This window comes from Gavialis gangeticus, unplaced genomic scaffold, assembly GCF_001723915.1.
Source record: "Gavialis gangeticus isolate Ggan-Ray unplaced genomic scaffold, GavGan_comp1, whole genome shotgun sequence".
NCBI classification, from domain to species: domain Eukaryota; kingdom Metazoa; phylum Chordata; order Crocodylia; family Gavialidae; genus Gavialis; species Gavialis gangeticus.
The window spans coordinates 15083134-15101999 of record NW_017728993.1 but is presented as its reverse complement, the minus strand read 5'-3'; the positions used below and the strand labels follow the sequence as shown (position 1 = coordinate 15101999).

General features: G+C 44.9%; 2 protein-coding genes across 2 annotated transcripts in view; both read right to left on the bottom strand.

Moving 5' to 3' along the window:
• Positions 1-3999: 3999 nt before the first annotated feature.
• On the bottom strand, positions 4000-11237 carry LDLRAD1 (low density lipoprotein receptor class A domain containing 1). The gene is made up of 6 exons (XM_019528300.1): positions 11103-11237; positions 9397-9451; positions 6609-6839; positions 6128-6265; positions 5336-5464; positions 4000-4842 (listed from the first exon to the last, which is right to left on the bottom strand). Exons 1-6 carry the CDS (start codon positions 11235-11237, stop codon positions 4697-4699), a joined length of 834 nt encoding a protein of 277 aa, XP_019383845.1. The 3' UTR covers positions 4000-4696.
• A 2951-nt stretch (positions 11238-14188) lies between these two features.
• Positions 14189-18866, bottom strand: part of TMEM59 (transmembrane protein 59) — a 12334-nt gene continuing 7656 nt past the window's right edge. Inside the window, exons 5-6 of the mRNA XM_019501269.1 lie at positions 17716-17824; positions 14189-16558 (exon numbers count right to left, since the gene is read on the bottom strand). Of these exons, the coding sequence (XP_019356814.1) occupies positions 16403-16558; positions 17716-17824 (265 nt within the window). The 3' untranslated portion in view covers positions 14189-16402. The remainder of the gene's footprint in view (positions 16559-17715; positions 17825-18866) is intronic.

The following is an 18866-nucleotide window of genomic DNA, read 5'->3' as shown; positions in this document are numbered from 1 at the left end:
ATATGGGAGAGAGATGGCAAGTTAGCTAGTCTCAAGATTAAACGTTAACTCTAAAATTGTAACTGCTGAAAAGCGGAATTAATGGCCATTATAAACCAATTACATTTTCCTCTTCTCAACCTTTTGTGGTTTGCAACATGTTTAAGCATGTATACCCTGGATATAGATGAGTAGTGTTTATCCTAGTCTAAAAATGGCTTTATTGGGAAGCGTCTGCGTGGTATCTATAGATACTATGCAGAACTACACACAGTTCTGGTATGTAGCGTATCTAGAAGGGTTCTAAATTATTATACTACTTAAATCCAGGAAAATATAATTCTCAATGTCTTGAGGTTTGCTGATCATAGAAATACTGAGACCAAGAATTTCAAAAGCAATTTAATTCTGGGTGCTCCAGTTTTGGAGCAAAATTTTGCATCTAGAATCCTCAATCACCTTTGAAACTTGTGACCTGAACATCTTTTTTCTTGTACCAGCACTCTGATATCTTTTCTGACCTCTTTTTAAACAGCTGTTTGACTTGGTGCAAGCCAAACTAATTCCTATGTTTTGAGCTATGGGTATTTGGTGTCTGACTATTGAGGACTTTGTCTTAGTTAACTATTTTGGTATGGTAACTGCTAACTAATGGAATTAAGAGGAGGTTGGTTAGTTGAGTTCTCAATACAAATAGAAAGTAATCCTTTCATACACCACTGCATTCTTATGAAAACTCTGAAACTAAAATTCATCCTTATGAGACAGATCTGTGCTGTGCAGTCAAAGAGCACTGTTTGCAAGTAGTGCCAATAATAAGCCTGCTCTGCAGACAAGCTGGCAGGGTAGATGTGCACTTCTATAGCCTAGCTAAATAGCACCAGCTTTTGTAAACCCATATCCACTCATCAACATCTGATGACGTGAACGTGAGTTCATGAAAGCTTGTGCTCTCAATCTGATCTTGTTAGCCTATAAAGGTGCATATCTCCCCTGTCTTCAGACTAACATGCTTGACTACATCTCTACAGATAAGGCAGAACTTTCCTCAGTAATACTATGTTCACTCTTGTTTTACAAAAGCTACGAAAAGCATGTTTCTAACCGTGCACAATTTCTTAGATGTTTGATAACAATATATATGGCCATTTCAGAGGCCAAACCTGTGGAGTAATCATCTTGTATGGGTTTCTGGTGTTTCTTCAGGAAGCTGGGTCAAAACAGGCTGTATGCCAACACGAGCCAAATTCCAGCCATCCCCTCCTCTGAATGCCCTCACCTGCAGTCTATTACTCTGTTGGCCTTAATCATGTGCTTCCTTAAGACTTACAGTATGCTCACAAAAATCAAGCTGCTAACGAGAAAATGCTTACAGGAGAGTCACCTTGATACACACACACCTGGTGTTGTGACCAAACCTACTAATTTATTTGCTAATATGTATATGCCACCTTGTTTAATCCCTCTCTCCTTTCCTGCTCCATTAGTACCCCTAATTTTGCACCATGTTTACAAGGACAGACCTGTTTTCTGTTTGTCCTACGAAATCAAGACATCTCCTTGGCTTCATATGAGGAACACAAAGCCAGATGATCATGATTAAATAAACCAAAATTTCTCCGAGAATCTGGCCTCAGCTTAACTGAAGGGTGAAACTGTGGCAACTTGATTGTTTTGACTTGAAAATATGACCCGTGTGTATTCCAAACACCACTAATCAGCCTTCACTATTTAAACAGCTACAAACCTGTTTAATGTTTTAATCTTGGACTAGAACTCTAAAGCGGCAAATATTTGTTTTATAAAACCATACATACTTCTCTGCTATATAAGCGCTAAATACATGGTGGGGTTTTTACGCAGAAGCTATTCCTCTAAGCTTGATTTTACATATTTGCAAGGACAGGTTATCAAATATACCTTAAAGGTTGCTATAGCACCAGTTCCATTACACAGGATTTTCCTCTCATTCTAAATAAAAGTATGAGTCAGTATAGTTCTTTAAAGAAAATCTCAAAGACCTATAGCTGTATCCCAGTTACAGACAGCAATAAACATTCACTGCTTATACAAGTCATGTAGAAGTCTTAGATCAGACAGGACACAGAGGAAATGAACAGGCTGAGTTTTGTTTTTAAAGATTAGGGCTTGGAGGGCAGGGGTGGGGGGGAAGGGAAGAGGGAAAGGAACGTGGAAACAGTGCCTGATGCCTATTTCTGGTTTAGAAAAGTAGATGCATTTCCCATAAAACTATTTCTTTCAAGCATAAAGTCCCTAGCTACAAATACACTGGAAGAGATGCATGATATCCATCTTAAATTTCAATGGCAAATATGTCCAAAACCCCCAAAGTGCTTCAGGAATCTCAGCCACTGACTCTGCGATGACCACTTCACTGCTGTGTGGATCACAAATGGATCTGCTGCCTACACTGGGAACTTGGGTCCATTTCCCGACATACTGCTTTCAGACTATTTTTTCTTTCTTACTTCATCATTTCGATGTACAAACCATGTGGTAGCAGCCTAATCCAGCCTGTCCTTAGAGCAGTAAGCTGAGAGTTAAAACAGGCCGTAACCAGAAATGTATTTTGTCACGTAGTTTGCAGCTGCACTAACAATTTATAGGAAGAAAAAGTTTTTTTTCTCCCACCACTTTCTCCATCTGGGCAACCTTGCTTCAGTTCACCTTTTCATTCCTGCCTCTACTGTAGCATTTATGATTAACTGAGCATCACCATAAAAAACGCCCACGGACAGAGACAGTCCTTGCCTTCCAAATCAGACGCAATCTAGGCTGACCCAACTGAAGGAGCTACTTTGTTACAATGCTAACAGGCTTTGCAGACAGAATGGGTGTGAATTTGGGTTTCTCCTCCTTGCCAGTTCTGCCTGTTTTACATTGTAGTTACATTGCAGCATTCAGCTGGCTCACCCTAGCTAGTTGGTTAATTAGACCTTTTACTCCTGACAAGGTGTTATATGACAGATGCTCAAAGCTCCATGACCAGCCTGCACAAGTTCAGGGCTTGCACTGCTTCACCTAACTCTAACTCAGTTGTCTACTCAGTTCACATGTGGGGGTGACCCCTGACTACCTTTGTATCCTCTCCAGCTGGCACAACTACCACCAGTGTTTTCAGTGCGGGTTGAGAGACTACAGCCAAAGGTGCGCCTCACACACACACAATCTCCAGATACCATTTAAGGCCATGGTTCTCAACCTTTTTAGAGCTCCAGCAACCTCCTCTACCAACTTTTTAATGTAGTAGCATGCCTGGTTGAGAACCACTGCTGGAGCTGCCAGTGCTTCTCAACCAGGAACGGGAAACATTGACTCTGGGTCAGATTCTCTTCCCTGTATTGGGCATCTACTTGTGATTCTGCACCACCCTGCTCAAGTTCTGGAAATCCATTAATGCAAGGGTACCCAACCTTTTTGCCCTGCAGGCCAAAGAGGTTGATCTGGCACATGGGGCTGGCATAGCAGGGGCCTGATCCAGCTGCATGGGGGTGCAGCCCTGATCCAGACATACCAGGGGAGGGAACGGCCTGGCCCCAACTGGGGGACATGGGGAGGGATGCAACAGCCCTCATCCAGATGTGCAGGGCTGAGAGGGGGGCAGGGGGCAGCGTGGCCCAATCTGAATGTGTGGGGGTCAGACCCAGCCCTGATCCTGCTGCACAGCAATGATCCAGGCAGGGCTGGATCTGGCCACACAGAGATTTTACCTCTCCCCCCGACAAATTTTTGACCCATGGGCCAGATGCCATGGCTCCATGGGCAGAATTTGGCTCATGGGCCAGAGGTTGAGCACCCCTGCATTAATGCATCATTTTTTGCAACATACCATCATCTGACCCTGAAGGACAAGTCATCAAGAAGCAGTGAGTAGAGGGAGAGGGTTCACCTATCTTTTACATAATCTGTTTTTCCAGGGCTCAAGAAGGTAGAGTAGACTCTCACTTAGGCCCCTAATTCCAAGTATTTTCTAATAAGTGAAAAAGAATCTGGCCCATATGATTTTTATTTTTTTGATATGGACAGAGAAGAGGATTTACAACCGGGTTGTGTTTAGCTTGGAGTTACAAAAAACCCCAAGGGAACTTCTTTTCCTTTCTGCCAACACATTGGTGATTAATGAGCAACCATGGCAGTTATCAAAATGAAAACCAGTCAGAGGCCACTTACTGGTCTTCGTTGCTGTTTGAATTGACAGTACATTGGCATTTGTCAGATATGTCCTGGGAAAGAAAGGAAAGTGCTAGCACTCACACCCACTGTCATTTCCCACTTCCCCCTGCAAGCATGCAAATGCATTTTGCAATCACAGCTTCATGCCCAGATAGCATGATGCATCTTCAAAGCCCTCTACAGTCAGTAAAGACTAATCAACCCTCACCACACCCAGGGTGTTTAGAGCAGTAAGATCCTCAGCTGGGGCAACGGAGAAAGGCAGATGCAAGTGACCAGTCCAGGACCACAGAGTGGGTCAGTAACACATGGGATTAGCATCCAGCAGTTCTCATCTCCCAGTCCTTTGGTCGGCCTGCTGAGCTACTGTGCTTTCCCCCTTCCAGTGCTGCGGTGTGGCGAGCAGAGAACCACCGGGTCCCGTGGTTCTCAGACAACAACTTCAAACGAGGGTGGAGGAGACTACAAGGCAGCCGTGCAGAATGTGCCCAGTGGTGCATGGCTACTACTTGGCACGGGCATCTCACCTCATGCAGATGTACTCATCAGACCAGCTTGTGCAGTGCTGTACTCTGTCTCGGCAGAAGCTCCTGGGAATGCAGGTGCAGTACTCGTAGAACACCGGCGTGCAGCTCCACCACTGGGGCCCGCAAGGAGGGCAGCCAGCCACTTAGGGACAGAAAAGAGGGAACATGGATACCTCTGCTTCCCTGCCAAGTGATGTTTTGGCAGGGTTTAACTCTGATAGAGCTAACTAATCTCCTGCAAGGCTGCTAGTTTGGACAGAGCTCAAGTTGGCAGTGACCAATACTGTTGGCAGCAGGCATCTACCTACATGATATGGTATTTGGTGGTCATGTTCCAGTCCCCACTGAACAGATATCAGCATAACTAAATCACCTCCTCATCTGGGATAGAGGCTGACAGCCACAACAAGAGAGGGACAATGAATTTAGTGGGTTGTGGACTAATGTTGCTAGAGGGTGGTGTCCTACGTCAAGGTTGGGGTACCTTTGTTGGACAGGAAGTTTGCATGGGTTCTACTTGTTTTGTAGCTGTGGGGGGTGGTAGTTTTTGAGGTGATCTATTCAGTAACATGTTAATCACCATTCAAGTTGGCAGAAAGGGCGTTTTGTCAATTGTTAGCCAAAGGGCGACTTACAGGTCCCCATCTCGTCAGAACAGTCTCCACAGTCATTGAATCCATTACACCTCTTATCAGCATAGATCCAGTAGCTAGGATAGCTGCAGCGGAATATCAAATATCCTGGAAGGCTATTGGGCAAATCACCTATTGGGAAAGACACCTACAGACACTAAAATGTTCCCACTTCACTCAAAAAGTAGATATCAGGACAAGAAAGCAATTATTAGCAATAGTATTTTACACTCCCAATCCTCTGTCCAGCCAAGGATCTCAATGCACTCAGAAGGTATTAATTAAGCCTGATAACAAACCCGAGGGGCGGAGGGAAGCACCAGCGGGTTTCGAGGGAAATGCGGGCATGGAGAGGTTACGTGTTTTGCTCAAAGGAAGCTTCCAACAGAGCCAGGAACAAAACCATGATGTCCCTGTTCTGTTCTTTGGCAGATCCATCTGTTTCCTTGTCAGCTGGACCATAAATCAAACCCAGATCTCTCACATGCTCCTAGAGTACTCTGTCACAACGTCTGTTTAATTCTACGTTCAGTAAACCGATCAAACAATAGTCTTAGGCTTAAGGAATATAAGTGGGTATCAAGGGACCTGGATTCTTCCCTATCTGGATCTCCAGTCTCCCTGTGTAGCGTTGGAAAAAACAGTGTCTCTGCTCCCAGCTTACAAAGACCACTCAGCTTCCCGCAGCTACAGCATGGAGCCTGAAGTCAGGGGGAAGTGAAAGCTCAGAGGGTAAGCAAGGAGCAGGCCCAAGGCTGGACAGACGATCACTGGGAGGAGATGTAAACTGCTTACTGCACAATGCCTCCTGTTCGTCCTCTCCGTTAGCACACTCTCTGATTCGGTTGCAGACCTGATGGGCTGGAACGCAACTCTCTCTGTCATCACACAAGAAGCCGGTACGATTATCGGAGGTCACACAGAAACGGTTCACTGTAGGGAAAACAGGAAATAAGTGAGTTTAGCTAGTGCTGGATCCTGTGTCCAAGCAGGCTGTACAATAGAGATCCACACATACCCCATTGGGATTATGGCACCCAAAGCAATAGAGATTTGCTACCATCCTATTAAGCTCTAAGGACAAGCGTGTGTTCAACCTTAGCACTCTCAACCGAGAGACTGTAAATTCATCTCCAGAATCTCTGCTTCTCTTCCCCTCTCCTGTCTACTGGTTTCAAATGACATCTTCTGTGTCCAGCTGGTTGACAATACAGCAGCAATTTTTCTCTGAGGATTTATTACCTTGCTTAAACCAAAGTAACGCTGGAAGACTGACCTGGCGTACGTGGTGGGATTCCAAATGCGACGGCCAAACCGATGATAGCAGCGATAATGCCAAGCACAAACAGTGCGACAGCAGACACACAGACACACCTTCGAGTACACCTTAGCCATGCAGTGCATTCCTTGCAGCAATCTGTTACGGTACAAGGAAAAAAAGTGTCAGCACGTTCCAACCTGAAAGCAGAGGGCAGAGGCAGCCTGACCCTGAAAAAACTGCTGTTTACTCAAAACACAAAGCAAAAGCCCCAAGTTTATTCAAACCACTCCCAAGTTTCTTTAGTAAATTATTTCTGTGATGCTCATTCACCTAGTGGAAACGGTTGAAAATCCAAATGTCGGCTGTGGTGTTTCATAAATCACATGAGATCCTTTTTGTTACGTGCCTGGGTGCTTCTATGGAGCTAAACAAAACAGAAGGACGCAGGAGCGGGTGTAATCCAGGATTCACACTGTTGGGTCCTACTGAAACATTCTTTCAGGGACCCTCTAGCTGTTGATCTGAACCTCGGCTTTTGCAAATTCTGGTATCTATGATTTATTGCAGGAGTACCTAGGAACCCCTGCTCATGGACCACCTACTGTACAGACATGCAACAATACAGTCCCTGCTGCAAGCAGCTCATTGGGCCAATGAAACTCATCACAAAAGCATTGCTGGCAAGGGAGCCAAAAGGAGCAAGAACCCAGAGATGGCAAATTAATGCAAAAATCCAATGGAGCAAGTCACCAAAATCTTTCTGCAGAACTTGCCCAGCCCTGTGTATTATAAACCATGACACATCTATCAGCATACCAGGCTATGGCAGGGCTGTCAAATTCTTCCCCCACCTGTGGGCTGGATGAGTGGTGTAGGACTGGCCCCAGGGGCCAGATTGGGCCCACACACTCCCCCAACCCCCGCATGCTGGTTACAGCACCTGCGGCACCCGCTCTGGGTGGTCTGGGACCTGCGCTGCATGTGGCTTGCACCCTGGACTGGTCAAACTGGGTGCTCTCATGCAGAGGGTGTCCTGGGCCCAGCATGCAGGGCTGGTCTAGCACATGCCATGTGCTACCTGTGGGTCAACTCAAGACCCACAGCCAGCATTGGGGTGCCAGTTGATGGGGCTGCATGGGCCAGATCCAGCTCATAGACTGTATCTTTGACATCCCTGGGTTATAGTAATGGCTGGGGCAGTAAGAAAACATGCAGAGAAAATGCTGCAAAGCAATACCATCGGTGCCAACAAGGCCACAGTCCATTGAAACAGCCATACCATTGACCGAAAGAATCAGTGCAACACATCATTGAATGTAGTCACCCTACCACGAGCTGCAAGACATTTGCACTCTCTCAAAAGACTCAGCTCAAAGTACTTTATGAAAAGGTTGGTCACTACAATCAAGTAATTTAAACAGTGAAACAACTCACTTTACAAAGGCATAAGGCAGTTAAATAACAGGAGGAAGCCAGCAGTAAGGCTAAGAATACAGAAACTTTCACTGACTTCAATGGGGCAACATTCAGTTTAAGACTCCAGGCAACTAGTCCCCTGCTCATAAAACCACTGGCAGCAGGGTACACTCTGCTATAAGGATTATTGATACTACTTCAAACCACGATGATGTGTTGCAAAATAAAAGATCTCCACAAGGACAATTTCTATTGTCAGACAGAGGAAATACCCCGAAAAGTCTTCAAGTTGAAATTAGACTAAAAAATAGGGCAAAAATCAGGGAAATTAAATGCTAAGACTGTTACTACTACTGTATGTTAAAGTTGAACTGTGATATGCTCACAAGTCAGCAAATATGAAAAAGACAACAGCAGATACAGTCTTAATACTGCTCCCCTGTACGTTTGAACTTTGTCTTTAAATTTAGGATCACATTTCCTTTGATTCAACCAAATATCTAAAGTAAAAGGAAAACTGAATCATATTTGTAAAATGGTGTGTTGCTACATAATTAAAAACTCCGAATCGGTCCTGTAATTGAGGTGTTAGGAGCTGCAAGCTCCTCCTGAACACTGGTAGTTCTGGACTTGCACAATGAACTGCAAAAACCTGCGTGCAGTACTCACAATATTTGCTTCTGTTATTACTTGTGTCTGGGGCTGTACAAAACAATTTGGAAAAACAGAGTCCTTGCCACGCTGATGAATGACTTTGACCACATTTGGGACATACAAAATCCTCATATGTATAGAAAAGTAAGCACATCATATTTCAGCTTCACAGGCAAGCCAATCAGAGAAGAGAGCATGAGAAAACAGCACACGTACAGTTATAACAAGAAAGCTGTCTTTGAACCTGAATTATAGAGATTGCAGCCAACGCCACTGCCGTAGAGTCAACACCAGTAATAAAATGTCACTGTGCCTTGATGTTCAAATATTTACTGCTGAATTTTATTGAGTTTCAACATTTTATTTTGATGTGGACAGTCATTCTGCTGCAGTTTGACGAGGCCCAACAAGGACAGAGCGCAGGTTCTTCACAACACGTGAAGAACTTAAACTAAAAGTTTGGATAGTCACTGAGTCTTCCTTAATTAAAAGGTTTTCTGTTGTTACACAGAGATGTTAGATGCAAATTATACACCATGTATATTGCCATGTTCATACCAGCAACAGCAATGTATGCCCTTAAATCCATGTTCAGAACATTTCCCCTAGCACAAATGACAGAAAAGCCACAACAGTAGCAAAACCTTCTTTGTGTTCACCACTATGTGGAGAAGAATGGAAACCCTGGACATTTTTTAACAGACTTTTCAATGATGCACTTTTTGCCAATTACCTGTTTCTTCAGAGAAGGATTTTTTTGAATCAGAAGGGACTCCATCAAAAAATCTCTAAAAACAAAACAAAAGAAGTGCTTAAAGAGCAGTGCTTTAAAAGTAATAGCAAATTATTCAGGTCCTTATATATTACTTTACATGAGAATCTCTCATACACCATATTATCAACTTTAGAGGCAAAAAGACTGGTTTGAACTTAAAATGTGTAAAATATGCCAGAGGCAAGGAGCTCTTGGAGTGCTATCTTTTATTAAGAAATTTTTGCCTTTTGTATAATTTCTGGATCACAGCTACAACATCAGTCTTGTGCTAGTAAAATATTTAATTAACAACATGATTGCCTAGCTATCTTTTTAGTCTCCTCCTCCCATTGGTAAAATTGATTCTTATAAAACTCCAGCATTACATTAAGCTGAGTATTTGACTTGTGGTTTAATTGCATTTTGCTTTTAAACTACCAGCTGTGTTACAGAAGCCTGCACTAGAGAGAACAAAGAGCAGAAGATGCTGTTTAACAATTTCCAAGCTATTTTTCTCAAGGGAGGAAAGTTACCTGAGGATAAGTTTTGTTCATAGCTCACATACAGCCACGGGGGGGTTTACGTTTCCTTAGCCCGAGTGGTAAAGCTCTTGGGAGCTGTTTTCGGTGCAGAGTTCAGCCATGCCGCAGGCAGGGCGAGTCCTGTTCAGGTCCTGCTCTTTTCACATGAACTGACGCCCTTCAAAGCATGCTGGGTGCGTTACCTGGTTACTAAGAGAAACAGAGGAATGAATGGAAGAGTCAAGCTAATCTGTGGCCATACAGATAAAGGAACAATAGCAAAAGAAGGAGCATCAGCCTTTCCCCAGGCTCAGGGCTCAAGTAGTCACATCCTGGTCCCTAGTGGACACATTGGCAAACGCCACATTAGCTGAACTGAGCGACGCTGCCCTTCGAGCTTGGCTGGAAAGGATGCTCCAAGCCAGGACAGAGACACTTTTGCAGTATTATATTGCAAGCTCTAACTAGCACAGGTACCTCTTGTAACTGTCCTGCAGTCCTTGGATGGGGCGCCCAGAACTACTTGCCATTGACCTAATTCTTCCCCCATTGAAGCCCGTGTAGACCTGCCCCCAACCAGGCTGGGAGCAGGGTAAGGCAAGGGAGCACGCTGGTAAAACCCATCCTTCCCGTCTTGATGCTCTGCATCTATTATTTCCTGTCTGTCTGTCACTAAGGGATGAGTATCCAGGGGAGTAAAAGCTTCCAAGAGCTTGAAGATGACAAAGCCACAATACACAAGCCCAGGGCTACAAGGGAAATTGGAGACAGGGCAAGGTGTGTGCAGGCAAGTGGGATGGGCAGAAGAAAGAGAAACGAAACGTGCTCTACCACTATAAAGCCATTTCTAAAAGCAAACTGACCAAAGCATGTAGCAATCGTTTCTACTTCTGGCTCTCACACCAACCCCTTCTATGGCACTGGGAGACTTGTTGCAGACATGCTGAGTACCCCCACCTTCTCCAGATTTAAGTCCCAGGGTGGGGGCTCTAGGCAGAGGAGAGGGGGCATCCCATACATCTCAAAACCAGGGTCTGTGCGGGAGTTGACATTTCCCCTTTTCACACTCCCCTGGCATAGGGGCAGAGCCAAAAGAGGTGGCCGATGGTCTCGCTCATCTTGGTAGCTTACCCTGGGCCAGCAGGGTCTAGTCTCTTGTCTCACTCTGTGCCTCCACACCTTCACTGGGAGCACGCCGTGAGCTATGAGCCAGTTCAAGTCTCTGTGGTCTTTTCTTAGGTCTTTGTGGAAGATCCATTTCCAGCCAGCCTGGCAGTCGTCATCAGGGAGCAGCTCCATGGTCGATAGCCCATCAGTCTCTGACTGCCTTCTGTATCTTCCTGTGGTTGGACATGGTCTCTGGGCTTTTCTTCTGTAGCCCATCCTCGCTCCAGCACTCCTTCATCACTCTGTAAAACCAGAGGTGCTCCATGGTGTACCCCTCCCATAGTCTCAGGAGGTGACCTGTAAAAAACTTGACTAGACAGGCTGTTTTGGTTGCTGGCCCAGTCACCAGCTTGCAGATCTGGCTCTTATACCATGCCTGCAGGAACAGGTGGCTGTCTGGCATCCCCCTGCCCTGGCCCATTTCTTCTTGTACAGGGTCTTTCTTGACACCTTCTCCATTCTGGATCCCCAGAAGATGCACATGGCTGTCCGGACTCTGCCGGTTACACACTTGGGGGAGGAGGGGGGAAGACCAGTGCGGTGTACAGAAGCACTGGTAGCAACACCACCTTCATGAGTGCCATGAGGCATCCCCCCCCATGAAGATGTGGCACACGTGCCACAGACCCAATTTCTGCTTCACTTTGGCCTCCTTCTCCAGGCCCTCCTTCTGCTCAGCTCAGGGTCAAACTCCACCCCGAGGATCTTGACCCCCTCATGGGGGACTGAGACCCCCAGGGACTCTTGGTCCCAAGTTTACCCATGGCCAGGCAGGTGCTCGTGCTCGCATTAACCTTGGCCCCTGCTGCCACCTTGTAGCGCTTATTCCGGCACAGGATGTTCAGGTCGTCCACGTAGGCTGGGACCTTGGTCTCTTCCCTGCTTCCTCTGGGAATCGGGACTCCATGCATCCCAGGGTCCTGCCTGATGCGCTGGGCCAGGGGTTCAACGATGCAGATAAAAAGGATCGGGGAGAACAGGCAGCCCTGGCAGACCTCCAACACGATCATGATCCATGTGCTCAAGAACCCGCTGACCAGCAGCTCGCTGCTAACATCTGTGTACAGTGTTCTCATCCAGCTGGTGAAGGTCGAGGGGACACCCATTTGCTTCAGCGTCTCGAAGAGAAACCCGTGTGACACTGTCATAGGTCTTTTCCAGCTCCAGGTTCAGCACCACCCACTTCTCCCTTCTGTCCCGGTCCAGCTGGAGCACATCCCTCCGTTGCAGCAGGGCTCCGTGGATCTGGTGTCCTGGTACCATGCTTGACTGGTCCTCATGGATGCTGGCACGTAGGACATTTAAATTGCTCCTGGAGGAAGTGACAGGTGTCTGGCTAATGACAAGGGAGGTAGCGCAGTACAGACACCTGACTAAACATCAAGGGTCCCAGACAGCCCGCTTTGCCCTGTTTGTGTCCTGCATCAGGAGTGCCCTGTGGCAATGCAGGTACCTCCTGATGTACAGTCACATTAAGCTTGAGCAAACAGTCTGTGTTAAAATGTTTCTGAGCAAACTCCAGTTCTACTACCGGAAAGTGGTGGGAGAGGACGCAGCCAACTCCACCTGGAAAGGGGACACTTAGCACAGGCTATTCAAAGTCCCCCCAGGAAAGGGGACAGGAAGTGGACAGGAAGAATGAAGGGGACAGCGACACAACTGGACCTGGAGACAGCAAGGAGGACAACGATAGGATCAGTAGCAGCAGAAGCGACAGCAACAGGGACAGTGAACGAACTGAGAAGGGTGCAATGGAAGTCTATGATAGAGGATGCGTACACACACACACACATACACACACTTTAATAATAAAAAAAAGGAGCTGACATTTCTCATTTATCTGGGTGTGTACCAGGACAAGCCTCCTTCAGATTTTCCACATCAGTTGGAAGAGAATCAGGTCCGCATATTTGATTCCCCACTTCTCCAGATGGGTGAAAGGATGCAGCAGAGTCCAGATATTTTGCAGGGTGAAGTTTCTCGGCACCTTGCAAAGCTGAGGTAACCTTTGTGAAGTGACCAGGATGGCAGAGTGCCACAGGAAAGAGCTGCATGGGGCTGCCTAGGTGCTCCAGGTCAGGGCTGTCCCACATGCAGCGCCCAAAGGATCAGCATAAGGCCCACAAGCTCTCACCTAGTCCACCCCACCCCACCCCCAGCTGCTCCTGCCCCAGTGTAGCTTGTGCTTCAAGGGGCTCTGCATCTCTGATGAGCTGAATGGACCCCAACAAGCTCCAGCTGGAGGCAGCATCCTTTCCAAAAATAAATGAAATAAAGGCAAGGCCTTGAGCAGCACACCCTTAACTGGGCAAGCTGCTGCTAATTAAGCAGTTTCTTAATTCTGAGAACCACTCAGAAACCAATGACCCAGGTTCCAGCATACTTGCCAGCTCCACAAGAAACCATCAGACTGCCTTGGAAGGACACAAAAAGTTACATATAGAGGAAAAAATGACAGGAGAAGGGAAGACAAGTTAGGATTTCCAGCAACTTGACACCTGCGTTCCAGAACAGTGGCAGGGGCAGGCTGGCTGGCTCTCTCAGACCAGCAGCTCAAGGAGTCACGCTCCTATTTAAGAACTGGCACAACAGGATTCCTGTTCCCCAAGATTATACTTTGAGTTCAAGCAAAATGGTCACATATAAAACATTTCCCCTCCTGACACTTACAAAACACTAACAGTTGTTTGTTCAAATTTTCAGTTTGGGGCAGACACCAAGCCCACACTGCAGTCCCCAGAAAGGAACAGCTCAGAAAACTGAACATCTGACCGGAGTTGGTTTTGCAACCTTCAACCAAAAGGCAGGATTTCAACTGCCACAATGAGAGAAGTGCTCTCAATTTAGATCAAGAGTTGGTGGAACCAATTTGATTACTGCACCATTAAGAGGACTTGATTTTACTAGAGCAATATGCCTGGATAAGAACTTAAGTTACCCTTTAAAAATCAGCCTAAGTTTTTAGAAGTTAAATGCTTTGAGGTTTGCCATAAGAGGTCCCTTTTTGTAAAGGTTCATTATCATAGGGTATTACTGAGCCCCAATTTCTTCAGCTGTTCACATATGACAATGCAGGTAAGTCATAAGGACTAAAATTTAAAACTTTATTTGTTTTTTTGAATTTTTCCCCCTTTCGGTTCAGAAGTTTAAGCAGATATTACAGCTCAAAATAAAACTTCAACATCTATTAAATTAATCCAAATACAAGAACTAAAAGTAACTTTTGAACTCAACCACCTCAGAAAGACAAAGAAGACCATTTTACACTCATGAAAGTTAAGTCACTGACATAGCAGAAGCTATGCTATACATAGTATTTAAACTGGCAATTGGACAGATTCAGAGAGCTTATAAACATTATTTTCCAGAATTTACATATTACAGAAAAAAATGTAATTGATTCAAAAACCATTTACAATGCTAGTTATTCAGTAAGTAAAAACTTGGGAGTGCTAAAGTGTCTTCAGAAACTGCACTGCAGACAAAGTTAGCGCAAATACCAACAGCAACCACTAATAGAGTCTGCATTTGGAACCTAAAATTTTTAAATTCCCATTGCACAATTAACATTCAACACTTCTTGTACTATCATATCCCATTCAACAAGGATGTTTACTGAAGCCTTAGGTACATAACTGCATAAAATACACATCTCAGAACTGAGTTACTACAGCAGATAGAGCAATTTCCCAGCATCATAACAGTTCATGTTTTCAAAGCACTGTGCAATCAGCCTTCACAGTATCCGTTTGAGAACCCTGTGATAGAAATATTTAAGACATGTTGACAGCATTTCAGCATAGAGTTAACATTTCTCAATCAGTACCTCTTTCAGTGCTACAGCACCCGAAGTTGTTGCACCATTTGATTTAAAGTTGATATTTTGCATGCTGAAGCACATGAACATTTCCTGATCCATTCTTACACCTTGAGGAAAAACTATTAAAGGTGCAAATAGCTTTGCAGACATTAGAGAATTTTTTTTTTTAGCAGCACGGTGTATTAGTGTTTCACACACATCCATAGCAAAAGCCACAACATATATGGGGGTTCATATTCTAAGAATGGAACCATGATGCATGATCTAACTAAATGCACAAATCTGTACTGATCATGTAGACACTTCTTAAACTCTTGACCGATTCTAATTAAAACCAGCACATATATTCTGTTTCTCTCTCCAGAATTCAAGTGTAGCTGTCAGCAGACCACAAACTGCAAAACCAGCATGTTGAAGGCAAGCATATATCAATTTGCAGAGAAAACAGAATACTTCAGGGCTAAAATGATAAGACCTGCCAGACCCTTAATTATGGAAGTCTAACGGGCAGTCCCTACCCAGAAGTTGTTACATCAAAGCACAGAATTGGGGTGACAATGAGAGATTACAATACTCATAATAATTTCCCCAAGTTGTTGAATTAGAGCTGTTTCCTAATGCAGAGGGGGATGCTGTAGACAAGTCTCATAGCAAATTGTTTGTAGTCAATAAGAAAAAAAAGCTTACAGTCACTGTTTTCTACACAGTACTATTTTTCTATGTCTGTTTCCAGTTTTCAGGAACCAATGCATTTTGGCAAATAGAATTAAGTGTAACCAAAACCAAAAGAATTTAAGGTAGAGTCTGACAAGAGCTGAAAAGCATGTTGCAATCTGTGTGTGTAAAAAGGATGCGTCTACCAGTCTTAATAAGCATTTCCATTTCAAACAAAGTCCAGGTTCTAACTTGCAGTACTGAATTAATGCTCTCTGCATGTCAGATATTGACACAACTGTAGAAAAAATAGATTTATTTTTGGAAAAAGGGTTGTTCCTGCACAGACGTTAACAAATACAAAATTTCTGCAAATAGTTCTCTAATGAATATTTTCCTCAGTTAACTACAACCGAAGATGCAAAACTAAAAAAAGCATCTGTCCACTTTGATTTCTTATACTTTTACAGAGCTAATTCTGAATTTACACATTATATCCTAGAACACAGAAATGAGTTTGATTGAAAGTGTCATGGTAGAAGTACAAAAAGCATGCTTACATATTTTTGGTAAGCAAAAAGGACAAGCCGCATACACCAGTAAAAAGCAGTTGCACATGTTTGGAAACAAATTCAAAATGTCCAATTTTTTTCATGACTACCTGAAATAACAGGATTCCATGACAGACAAATTTGTTGATTGTGTAACTTTATTTGCATTTAAAACACTGCCCGCTAAGCCCCTTATCTGAAGAAACCAACACACACCAGGATTTGCTAGCACTGTTAGAATTAGTCTATTAAATTCATTTTTAAAAAGCTATTTAAATTGCTGATTGAGCCAGATTAACTTTTGTAGGCAGAGGTCCTGCTTCTTCATGCTCCTCATTCTTGCATCTCACCACAACAAGAGCAGAAGTTGGGTATCTGTTCAGTTTTTGTTCATTCATGTACTCCAGGTCTCCATAGATGCTGAGTTTCTGAAATAACAACATTTATTTTAGAGCTCATTAGACTCTGGACACAAAGTAAAGCTCATTTGGAGTCTAACTTGGAACATGAATTGTTTCTCAGTAAGTTTCTACAATCCTTAAAAGCAGGATTTCAACATATTACCTATTTTTCCACAGCATCTTAACCTCATGTATGCAGAGCCAAGTCTAAATCCAATATGAAGCTTACTTGTTCATTACTGCTTGCATAAAATTAAATGCATTACTAGAAGACCAACAGGAAGACCATGCAAGAATCTCCTTGTGCAAGTTCCAGTTCAGTCAAGCTTTCTCCCCTCCTTCAGTCAGATTCCTGGTATTAACCCACCATATTTATGCCATTCTATTTTTTTCTTTTCATATAAAGACCCCTTTACTGCATTGTTTCTCAACATGTGGTATGTGTACCCCTCGGGGAACGCGAGACATGGGAAGGGGGTACGCGGGTGCTGCATTTTGGTCCTTGCCTGCTCGGGCCAGAAGTTCCAGCTGCCGCCCCTCCCGCCATGTCCAGTGCACCGGGGCTTTCACTCCCCACTGTCAGTGTGCTACTAGATAGGGAGGGAGGCCCCGTGCAAGCTGCTTTGCCCCAGGCCGTGGTGGAAAAAGTGGGACTCGGCTTGAGATGTCGAAACCGGCAGTGCCACAGTGGGACTCCTGGTTTCGCTTTTGCTGCACTGATCAGCAGGGGGTACATAAGGTACCAAAGGTTGAGAACCACTGCCTTAGTAGATTCCACATGTAATCATTCCAATGCAAGTATTGGCTCTAACTCCCAAGAAAACCAGCAAAAGTTGCTTCTAGTGAATTAAGGTGGGTTTGAAGGAGTTTCTGGTTTAGAGCACAGAGAACAGGCCAACTAGAAACTGGAATATCTGGCTTAGCCGGCCAATCAACAATGTGCTGGGGCACTTAGCAGTCAAAAATGAATTAGCTTCATTGTTCTGTAGTTATCACTTACATACATCAAAGAGCTATCTAGCATCAACATCCACAATCTCACATCTCTACCACCACGAAGTACATGTTAAAAAACTTTCCAACGGAAAAAGAACCTTAAGTGTGTCCAATGGACCAGATCTTTTCAGAGATAAAATAATGTGAGCAAGAACAAGGTGCTGAAAGTGACAAAATAAAAAGATTACCTCAGGTGGAACATATTGCTCCACTGCTGTGGCAACAGTAGCACAACAAATCCAGAGCAGTACCAGCACAGAGAGGACAAGCGTAGTGGTCAAAATCCAGCTGGAATTTCTGAAATTTCACAAGTGTGTTGTTGAAGTTAGCAGATTAAGGCAGCAGGGTATTTCTAAAAGCCATTTTTCTTGGCTTTGATGCGATGTTCACTAATTTTGAGGTCTCCAGTTCAAATCAACTCTGCACCCCACTGGAAACTTCTGGGAACTTTCCCCACCTTCAGCATCCAAAGATAAGCAGAACCCAATGAGTCTGGCAGCCTCCATACTAAACCCTGAGCTACTTCCAATTTCAGATTGTTTAGCACCTGACTTTCATAGCTGGTAGGGTTGGAAGGGACCTGAGCAGATCATCATGTCCAACCCCCTGCCGTGGCAGGAAAGAGTACTGGGGTCAAATGACCCCAGCAAGGTGTTCATCCAGCCTCCTCTTAAAAGACCCCCAGGGTAGAAGCCGGCACCACTTTGCTTGTAAGTTGGTTCCAGATCCTAGCCACCCTGACCGTGAAGTAGCGCCTCCTGATATCTAGCCTGAAATCTGCCCTCTGCCAGCTTGTGACTGTTATTCCTAGTCACTCCTGGTAGTGCTCGGGGGAACAGGGACTCCCCCAATGCCTGCTGGTTCCCTCTGACTAGTTTGTAAATGGCCACCAGATCCCCCCTCAGCTTTCTCTTGTGGAGGCTGAACAGGTTCAGGTCCCTTAGCCTGTCCTTGTAGGGCATGCCCTGCTGCCCCCGATCATGCGAGTGGCCTCCTCTGGACCCTCTTTATGTTGTTCACATCCCCCCTGAAGTGCGGCGCCCAGAACTGGATGCAGTACTCCAGCTGCGGCCTGACCAGTGTTGCATAGAGGGAGAGGATCATCTCCTTGGACCTGCTCGATGCATCTGTGGATGCGTGACAAGGTGCAGTTAGCCTTCCTGACTGTCAGCCCATGTTCATTTTGGAATCAATAATGATTCCAAGATCCTTTTCTGCCTCTGCACTGACGAGAAGGGAGTTCCCCAACCTGTAGGTATGGTGCTGGTTCGTCCTCCCCAGGTGCATCACTCGGCAGTTGTACGGGTTGACACCCAGCCTGGTCTCATCCACCCACTCC

Excerpts from the sequence above, each read along its gene's own strand:
- LDLRAD1 (XM_019528300.1), bottom strand. The coding sequence starts at position 11,237 with ATGGAGCTGCTCCCTGATGACGACTGCCAGGCTGGCTGGAAATGGATC. Across the intron at positions 6,840-9,396 it reads ATCCTTCTCTGAAGAAACAG|TAAACAGCAGTTTTTTCAGG; the intron begins GTAATTGGCAAA and ends TTGTGTTTTGAG. Across the intron at positions 4,843-5,335 it reads TTCTGACGAGATGGGGACCT|TGGCTGGCTGCCCTCCTTGC; the intron begins GTAAGTCGCCCT and ends TCTGTCCCTAAG.